General features: G+C 56.8%; 1 protein-coding gene across 1 annotated transcript in view; it reads right to left on the bottom strand.

Annotated features, from left to right (window-relative positions):
• The window catches only part of CTDSP1 (CTD small phosphatase 1), a 179,528-nt gene extending 171,025 nt beyond the window's left edge, over window positions 1-8,503 (bottom strand). Inside the window, exon 1 of the mRNA XM_078679241.1 lies at window positions 8,197-8,503. Within this exon, the coding sequence (XP_078535367.1) occupies window positions 8,197-8,263 (67 nt within the window). The 5' untranslated portion in view covers window positions 8,264-8,503. The remainder of the gene's footprint in view (window positions 1-8,196) is intronic.
• Between the last annotated feature and the right edge of the window lie 1,839 nt (window positions 8,504-10,342).

Consider the following 10,342-nt stretch of genomic DNA (forward strand, 5'->3'; position numbering starts at 1 on the left):
TTACAAGTGCTGCAACTGCGCAGGAGGGGGTGGCGCCCTCCCCATTACAAGCGCTGCAACTGAGCAGGAGGGGGTGGCGCCCTCTCATTACAAGCGCTGCAACTGCGCAGGAGGGGGTGGCGCCCTCCCATTACAAGCGATGCAACTGCGCAGGAGGGGGTGGCGCCCTCCCATTACAAGCGCTGCAACTGAGCAGGAGGGGGTGGCGCCCTCTCATTACAAGCGCTGCAACTGCGCAGGAGGGGGTGGCGCCCTCCCATTACAAGCGATGCAACTGCGCAGGAGGGGGTGGCGCCCTCATTACAAGTGCTGCAACTGCGCAGGAGGGGGTGGCGCCCTCCCCATTACAAGCACTGCAAATGCGCGGGAGGGGGTGGCGCCACCCCCATTACAAGCAATGCAACTGCTCAGGAGGTGGTGGTGCCCTCCCATTACAAGCGATGCAACTGCGCAGGAGGGGGTGGCGCCCTCCCATTACAAGCACTGCAAATGCGCGGGAGGGGGTGGCGCCACCCCCATTACAAGCGATGCAACTGCGCAGGAGGGGTGGCGCCCTCCCATTACAAGCACTGCAAATGCGCCGGAGGAGGTGGCGCCACCCCCATTACAAGCAATTCAACTGCGCAGGAGGGGGTGGCGCCCTCCCACTACAAGCACTGCAAATGCGCGGAGAGGTGGTGGTGCCCTCCCATTACAAGCGCTGCAACTGCGCTGGAGGGGGTGGCGCCCTCATTACAAGCGCTGCAACTACGCAGGAGGGGGTGGCGCCCTCATTACAAGCGCTGCAACTACGCAGGAGGGGGTGGCGCCCTCATTACAAGCACTGCAACTGCGCAGGAGGGGGTGGCGCCCTCATTACAAGCACTGCAACTGAGCAGGACGGGGTGGCGCCCTCTCATTACAAGCGCTGCAACTGAGCAGGAGGGGGTGGCGCCCTCTCATTACAAGCGCTGCAACTGAGCAGGTGGGGGTGGCGCCCTCTCATTACAAGCGCTGCAACTGGGCAGGAGGGGGTGGCGCCCTCTCATTACAAGCGCTGCAACTGAGCAGGAGGGGGTGGCGCCCTCTCATTACAAGCGCTGCAACTGAGCAGGAGGGGGTGGCGCCCTCACAAGCGCTGCAACTGAGCAGGAGGGGGTGGCGCCCTCCCATTACAAGCGCTGCAACTGCGCAGGAGGGGGTGGCGCCCTCCCATTACAAGCGATGCAACTGCGCTGGAGGGGGTGGCGCCCTCATTACAAGCGCTGCAACTACGCAGGAGGGGGTGGCGCCCTCATTACAAGCACTGCAACTGCGCAGGAGGGGGTGGCGCCCTCATTACAAGCACTGCAACTGAGCAGGAGGGGGTGGCGCCCTCTCATTACAAGCGCTGCAACTGCGCAGGAGGGGGTGGCGCCCTCTCATTACAAGCGCTGCAACTGAGCAGGAGGGGGTGGCGCCCTCTCATTACAAGCGCTACAACTGAGCAGGAGGGGGTGGCGCCCTCTCATTACAAGCGCTGCAACTGAGCAGGAGGGGGTGGCGCCCTCTCATTACAAGCGCTGCAACTGGGCAGGAGGGGGTGGCGCCCTCTCATTACAAGCGCTGCAACTGAGCAGGAGGGGGTGGCGCCCTCTCATTACAAGCGCTGCAACTGAGCAGGAGGGGGTGGCGCCCTCACAAGCGCTGCAACTGAGCAGGAGGGGGTGGCGCCCTCCCATTACAAGCACTGCAACTGCGCAGGAGGGGGTGGCGTCCTCCCATTACAAGCACTGCAACTGCGCAGGAGAGGGTGGCGCCCTCCCATTACAAGCGCTGCAACTGCGCGGGGAGGGGGTGGCGCCCTCCCATTACAAGCACTGCAACTGCGCAGGAGGGGGTGGCGTCCTCCCATTACAAGCACTGCAACTGCGCAGGAGAGGGTGGCGCCCTCCCATTACAAGCGCTGCAACTGTGCGGGGAGGGGGTGGTGCCCTCCCATTACAAGCCATGCAACTGCGCAGGAAGGGGTGGCGCCCTCTCATTACAAGCGCTGCAACTGAGCAGGAGGGGGTGGCACACTCCCATTACAAGCGATGCAACTGCGCGGGGAGGGGGTGGCGCCCTCCCATTACAAGCACTGCAACTGAGCAGGAGAGGGTGGCGCCCTCCCATTACAAGCGCTGCAACTGCGCGGGGAGGGGGTGGCACCACCCCATTACAAGCACTGCAACTGCGCGGGGAGGGGGTGGCGCCACCCCCATTACAAGCACTGCAACTGCGCAGGAGGGGGTGGCGCCCTCTCATTACAAGCGATGCAACTACGCAGGGAGGGGGTGGCGCCCTCTCATTACAAGCGCTGCAACTGCGCAGGAGGGGGTGGCGCCCTCCCATTACAAGCGCTGCAACTGCACGGGGAGGGGGTGGCGCCACCCCCATTACAAGCACTGCAACTGCGCAGGGAGGGGGTGGCGCCCTCTCATTACAAGCGCTGCAACTGCACGGGAGGGGGTGGCACCCTCCCATTACAAGCGCTGCAACTGCGCGGGAGGGGGTGGCGCCATCTCCATTACAAGCGATGCAACTGCGCTGGAAGGGGTGACGCAATCCCATTACAAGCGCTGCAACTGAGCAGGAGGGGGTGGCGCCATCCCATTACAAGCGATGCAACTGCGCGGGAAGAGGTGAGCCATCCCATTACAAGCGCTGCAACTGAGCAGGAGGGGTGGCGCCCTCCCATTGCAAGCGCTGCAACTGCGCGGGAGGGGGTGGTGCCATCCCATTACAAGCGCTGCAACTGCGCGGGAGGGGGTGGCGCCCTCCCATTACAAGCGCTGCAACTGCGCGGAAGGGGGTGGCACCCTCTCATTACAAGAACTGAAACTGAGCAGGAGGCGGTGGCGCCCTCCCATTACAAGCGCTGAAACTGCACAGGAGAGGGTGGCGCCCTTATTACAAGCACTGCAACTGCGCGGGGAGGGGGTGGCGCCCTCCCATTACAAGCGATGCAACTGAGCAGGAGGGGGTGGCGCCCTCCCATTACAAGCGCTGCAACTGAGCAGGAGGGGGTGGCGCCCTCCCATTACAAGCGCTGCAACTGTGCAGGGAGGGGGTGGCGCCCTCCCATTACAAGCGCTGCAACTGCGCGGAGAGAGGGTGGTGCCCTCCCATTACAAGCACTGCAACTGCGCAGGAGGGGGTGGTGCCCTCTCATTACAAGCGATGCAACTGAGCAGGAGGGGGTGGTGCCTCTCATTACAAGCGCTGCAACTGCGCAGGGAGGTGGTGGCGCCCTCCTATTACAAGCGCTGCAACTGCGCAGGGAGGTGGTGGCGCCCTCCTATTACAAGCGCTGCAACTGCGCAGGAGGGGGCGGCGCCCTCTCATTACAAGCGCTGCAACTGAGCAGGAGGGGGTGGCGCCCTCTCATTACAAGCGCTGCAACTGCGCAGGAGGGGGTGGCGCCCTCCCATTACAAGCGATGCAACTGCGCGGGGAGGGGGTGGCGCCCTCCCATTACAAGCGCTGCAACTGCGCAGGAGGGGGTGGCGCCCTCCCATTACAAGCGATGCAACTGCGCAGGAGGGGGTGGCGCCCTCCCATTACAAGCGCTGCAACTGCGCAGGAGGGGGTGGTACCCTCCCATTACAAGTGCTGCAACTGCGCAGGAGGGGGTGGTGCCCTCCCATTACAAGCGATGCAACTGCGCAGGAGGGGGTGGCGCCCTCCCATTACAAGCGCTGCAACTGCACAGGAGGGGGTGTTGCCCTCCCATTACAAGCGATGCAACTGCGCAGGAGGGGGTGGCGCCCTCCCATTACAAGCGCTGCAACTGTGCAGGAGGGGGTGGCGCCCTCCCATTACAAGCGCTGCAACTGCGCAGGAGGGGGTGGCGCCCTCCCATTACAAGCGATGCAACTGCGCGGGGAGGGGGTGGCGCCCTCCCATTACAAGCGATGCAACTGCGCAGGAGGGGGTGGCGCCCTCCCATTACAAGCGATGCAACTGCGCAGGAGGGGGCGGCGCCCTCTCATTACAAGCGCTGCAACTGAGCAGGAGGGGGTGGCGCCCTCTCATTACAAGCGCTGCAACTGCGCAGGAGGGGGTGGCGCCCTCCCATTACAAGCGCTGCAACTGCGCAGAAGGGAGTGTTGCCCTTCCATTACACGCACTGCAACTGCGCGGGGAGGGGGTGGCGCCCTCCCATTACAAGCGCTGCGACCGCGCGGAGTGGGGGTGGTGCCCTCCCATTACAAGCACTGCAACTGCGCAGGAGGGGGTGGTGCCCTCTCATTACAAGCGATGCAACTGAGCAGGAGGGGGTGGTGCCCTCTCATTACAAGCGCTGCAACTGCGCAGGGAGGTGGTGGCGCCCTCCTATTACAAGCGCTGCAACTGAGCAGGAGGGGGTGGTGCCCTCTCATTACAAGCGATGCAACTGTGCGGGGAGGGGGTGGCGCCCTCCCATTACAAGCGCTGCAACTGCGCAGGGAGGTGGTGGCGCCCTCCTATTACAAGCGATGCAACTGCGCAGGAGGGGGCGGCGCCCTCTCATTACAAGCGCTGCAACTGAGCAGGAGGGGGTGGCGCCCTCCCATTACAAGCGCTGCAACTGCGCAGGAGGGGGTGGCGCCCTCCCATTACAAGCGATGCAACTGCGCGGGGAGGGGGTGGCGCCCTCCCATTACAAGCGATGCAACTGCGCAGGAGGGGGTGGCGCCCTCCCATTACAAGCGATGCAACTGCGCAGGAGGGGGTGGCGCCCTCCCATTACAAGCGCTGCAACTGCGCAGGAGGGGGTGGCGCCCTCTCATTACAAGCGATGCAACTGCGCAGGAGGGGGTGGCGCCCTCCCATTACAAGCACTGCAACTGCGCAGGAGGGGGTGGCGCCACCCCCATTACAAGCACTGCAACTGCGCAGGAGGGGGTGGCGCCCTCTCATTACAAGCACTGCAACTGCGCAGGAGGGGGTGGCGCCCTCCCATTACAAGCGATGCAACTGAGCAGGAGGGGGTGGCGCCCTCTCATTACAAGCGCTGCAACTGCGCAGGAGGGGGTGGCGCCCTCCCATTACAAGCGATGCAACTGCGCGGGGAGGGGGTGGCGCCCTCCCATTACAAGCGATGCAACTGCGCAGGAGGGGGTGGCGCCCTCCCATTACAAGCGATGCAACTGCGCGGGGAGGGGGTGGCGCCCTCCCATTACAAGCGATGCAACTGAGCAGGAGGGGGTGGCGCCCTCTCATTACAAGCGCTGCAACTGCGCAGGAGGGGGTGGCGCCCTCCCATTACAAGCGCTGCAACTGCGCGGGGAGGGGGTGGCGCCCTCCCATTACAAGCGATGCAACTGCGCAGGAGGGGGTGGCGCCCTCCCATTACAAGCGATGCAACTGCGCGGGGAGGGGGTGGCGCCCTCCCATTACAAGCGATGCAACTGCGCAGGAGGGGGTGGCGCCCTCTCATTACAAGCGCTGCAACTGCGCAGGAGGGGGTGGCGCCCTCCCATTACAAGCGATGCAACTGCGCAGGAGGGGGCGGCGCCCTCTCATTACAAGCGCTGCAACTGAGCAGGAGGGGGTGGCGCCCTCTCATTACAAGCGCTGCAACTGCGCAGGAGGGGCTGGCGCCCTCCCATTACAAGCGATGCAACTGCGCGGGGAGGGGGTGGCGCCCTCTCATTACAAGCGATGCAACTGCGCAGGAGGGGGCGGCGCCCTCTCATTACAAGCGCTGCAACTGAGCAGGAGGGGGTGGCGCCCTCTCATTACAAGCGCTGCAACTGCGCAGGAGGGGGTGGCGCCCTCCCATTACAAGCGATGCAACTGCGCAGGAGGGGGTGGCGCCCTCTCATTACAAGCGCTGCAACTGCACAGGAGGGGGTGGCGCCCTCTCATTACAAGCGCTGCAACTGCGCAGGAGGGGGTGGCGCCCTCCCATTACAAGCGATGCAACTGCACGGGGAGGGGGTGGCGCCCTCTCAGTACAAGCACTGCAACTGAGCAGGAGGGGGTGGCGCCCTCCCATTACAAGCGATGCAACTGCACGGGGAGGGGGTGGCGCCCTCTCATTACAAGCGCTGCAACTGCGCAGGAGGGGGTGGCGCCCTCCCATTACAAGCGATGCAACTGCACGGGGAGGGGGTGGCGCCCTCTCAGTACAAGCACTGCCTCTGTGTGGAGAAGTAGCGGTTCTCTCAGATGTGGGACGAAGTAGTAGTGCCTTCCCATTACAAGTACTGCAAATCGTACTTACAGGTGGCCGGACTCTCCCACTGAGTGTAATGCAACCATGCTGAGATGTGCCAGTACCTTCCCACTGAAGTCATGCTCACAAGCACCGGTACTCTCCGTTTCAAATTAAGCACGTGCAGGTACACAGCACCTGACAAAGTATATGTCCCACCACCCCCGGCGCTCCATCACATCTTTGTAGCGGCTAACGAGCTGCGACATTTCAGTGCGCTACAAAATATCACAAACAACCTATATTTTACTCCATTTCACTTTGCTTGTAGAAATGTTGTTTTAAATGTTTTTGGAATAGTGTTCTTGTACTTTTGAATACCTTTCTTAAAATATTGCGATTTTCATTAATTTTATTATAGTGATGTGCAAATTGGATGAACAGCATTTCGCGCGTTTTTCTTTTTAAATGAAAAATATCCTGCCACCATATGCAAATGACAACGAGGCTTGAACGTGAAGTTGACCCCTCCCCACCCCCTCCAAACACACTCACACCCAATTAAAAGCTCAGTCCAGCCTGGTGAACACACACGCCCCAATGGCTTTAGACAACTCGCATTCCCGAGGAGGGTGTGTCCCATGCCCCTGTCAGGACCTGACTGTAAACAACAAACAAGCATTGGTAAAGATGTTTCCGCAGCCCCACACTGGGACACCTTGAGTCTGAACTGGCTCTTTAACTCGTGTTGCTTTGCATGCCGGGACCCTGGAGCCCAGGCGGGCAATGTTTACAGTCAACATACATGTGTCAATAGTGTTACATTCAGGATTTATTTGGCAGCAGGTGTCAAGTATGTCACGAGTGAAGCGGTCAGTTAGGGGTTAAGTGGCAAGTGCGACAATCCATTAGAAAGGCGCTAAAAATGGAAAGAAAGCGCTATGAAACGTGGCGCCACTGCCGCCGGACCAAAACTAAGTGGTGAACAGTATTCCTATCGCCCCCCAGGGGAAAAATATAGAAAGGGCTTTACCCCCTCCCGCAACGACCACCATGCAGAATCGAAACTTAAAACAGAGAAAAGCAACATGAAACACATAGTAAGCCCCTCATTTAATCACAACACAGGACCCCAAAAGCTTCACGAAGGGACCTTCCTTTCCGGGCTACTGGGGCAATGCATATTTTTTTTTCACAAGGGGAGGGGGCACAATGTATAAGTATCTGCTAGTTGCCCCAGCGTGCTTCTAAGCACCTTCGATATATATGCAAGCATAAAGCAACAGAAGTGGGGGTGACAACCTCAGAAGCAAAAGGGCGATTTGGCCAGGATCCCGCGCGCTTATCTAACGGGAAAACCATTAAAAGAACCAGGACAGCCCTGGTCAACAGCGAAGCGGCGGCGCTATATGAAATATAGCGCTTCTTCACGGTCTGGAAAAGGCAATGGGTAGCTCTGTCATATCGCAAACTCACCATGGAGCGGCGGCATCATACAAAGTACATACATGAACATTCTGCAACATATTAACAAACGTCATATACTTTCCAGAAACAACCGACGAAATGTCACTATGTACCCAAATGTCATGCCTGGGGGGGCGGAGAGGCAATGAATCATCGCCCACCAGTACAAGCCTCTTTCTTCCCCTCCAAAAAAGCAAGACTCTCTGGTGGTCCCATTTGCAGTGGGAGAGGTGCATCCTGGCCTGGATTCAACAAGTGCATTCTGGGACTTGTAGTTTTGTTCTGCATTGCATATAGCGCGCACTACAAATCACGTAAGGCAGAGAACACTTAAGGAACGGGCGACTTACTCAAGCCCAACGCGGGACACATTAAAAATCCAGGTGAAGAGCAAAGGGCATTAAAGTTATGCCCAGCCCCACCCATCTAACACATAAAAATAAATAAAATAAAAAAGTACCCCTGGTTGTCAGGTGGGCTCGTCGGTTAGTGAGCTCTCAAAGTTGCTACGAAGGAGGACTGGTCGGGGTGTGGTAGGCGTGTGAAGAAGGGCCCTCCTAAAATTGGTGGGATTTGGGGTGGCTTACCTTTCTCCTGCAGGGGGCTGTTCACCTCCTCTCTGCTGACCTGGGTGATGACGGACTGCCCAGCCATTCCCCCCCGAGGCTCCTGCCCTGCTCGGTGCGAAGCGGCCCCTTTCGTGCCTGGGCCCCTCCGGTCGCCGTTTTTGAATATTTGGTTTTGCTTCAGGGTAGGGAGAAATGGGGGTGCAAAACGAGGGGGGAGGGGGAAAGAAAAAGGGGGGGGAAAGAAAAAAAAACAAAAAAGGGAGAAGGACTGAAGAAACTTTGTTACAACATGGAGTTTCCTCTCTTCATAATTTCTGATACAAACATGGAAGCCAGGGGCGGTTTCGAGGGACCCGTTAAAGAGGCGATGTCAGTCTGTCCTTGTGGGGCCCAGAGCTGGCGTCGCAGTGTTTTGGTGAAGGTTTCGGGCCTGTTTCTCGTTATGCCGCGAAATATTTCGATAATTAATCTGCAAGCAGCCTTTTAGGCGTTGTCAAGCGTCGTTTTAAATGCAGGCTCGTGGGATTAGCGCGCAAAACTCCGCTTTTTGATAAATCGTTTTGATTTAACGACATAATATGCATCATGGGAGGTGTAGTTCTGCTTCAAGCGAACCAACTGGATTAAAATTCACAGTGGTTTGCAGAAGGAAACACTGCAGGACTGGCATATATCCCCCGCTGGTAAAGAGTGATTTAGTAACAGAGAACTGTTTGCAAATACACATTTCGTTAAATGTAGCATCCATGTTGGTAAACTATTATTTATTAAAATAGCAACCCTGCTGGGAAGTGATAATTAAAAAACAACAGCTCCTGTGGCGTCATTGTACCCTACCATACAAAGTATACACTCTCGGTTGGATTGGGAAACAAACAGATTCAAGGGTAACACATTATAAATAAATAAGAAGCATTGGAAATGCATATTTCATGTGTAGTGGCAATAAACAAATCTGTTTATCCAGAACAAAAGGAATCAAATCTATGCTATGAGGTAAAATCACAATTTAGTTTTAGAAAGTTTTGAGGCCATAAGTGATTTCTCAAGTGAATTACGATGTATTGTGGTAATAACACACACACACATATATATTTTTCTATGAACAAGATAGGAGTCATCACCGAAACGTGTCGTCGCTTGTCGTTTTTGCTGGGAATAAATAAGAATTGACTGAAAAAAAGGAAATGCAATAGGTCTCGCATTTGTTTGATTTAGAGCTTTTGGCGTTGTAAATGGCAATGATTTGTACCCATGTGTTGTGGTTTGTATGTATGTTATTATTTGAACATAAACATTTATTTTATATTTATTTTATTAAGAAATGTATTTAACGTTGCTTATAGACTTGAATAAATATGTAATAAAAGTTATTAAAATTGCGATGAGCCCGGTTGGTGGTTGTAGTGACAACCCCATGAGCTGCCCATTGATGTGAGCTGAGTCTAGATGTGTGTTACGAGCCAACAACTTTAAGATTGTTTCAGTGCCTGTAAATCACGTTGCCATGGTGACCAAGCATAATAACCGGGCCAACCAAACTGATCCCACCCAAGTACAGGCACAGGGTACTGGTGTGGGTAAAGATTTTAGGGTAGAGGCAGGAACAGTAGTTATACAGTATATCTGGAGGTGGTGGGTTTAAGGTGCAGGACAGGTAGTAAGGTAATGGGTGCGGTGCTTGTATTAGGGAAGAAGTTGGGGTAGACGTACTAAGGTATAAACTGGGGGAGCGGTCCTGAGCTATAAGCAGGTGTAGAGTGGACCGTACCAAAGAAAAAACATATTTGAGGGGTAAGGGACTTCGGGCAGGAGGAGATATAAAAGTGAAAGAGTGGAGATAACGATTTGGAAGAAAAGGGCACGGGGCTAATCCCGTAAAACAGGAACCATGGGGGGAGTTTTTCGACCGGAAGAGAAGTAAGAGGGCCTAGATTTTTTTACCAGGGCAGCAGCCACAATGGCCCAGCAGCAGGAACCCGCAGAGCTCCATGGCAAGCTCTGCTCTCCCCGCTCCCTGATCGTGTATCACCCAATATCAGGTGTAGAGCGAGCTCCATGGATGGCTGCCGTCAAGCCAAGTCTAGCTCATGTCAGCATAAACTATGCGGCCTCCCTGCCCAGGCACTCGCCGTGGAGCACCATGGCGAACGCAGCTCTCCCC

Source organism: Lissotriton helveticus, chromosome 3_1, assembly GCF_964261635.1.
Source record: "Lissotriton helveticus chromosome 3_1, aLisHel1.1, whole genome shotgun sequence".
Classification (NCBI taxonomy): Eukaryota; Metazoa; Chordata; class Amphibia; order Caudata; family Salamandridae; genus Lissotriton; species Lissotriton helveticus.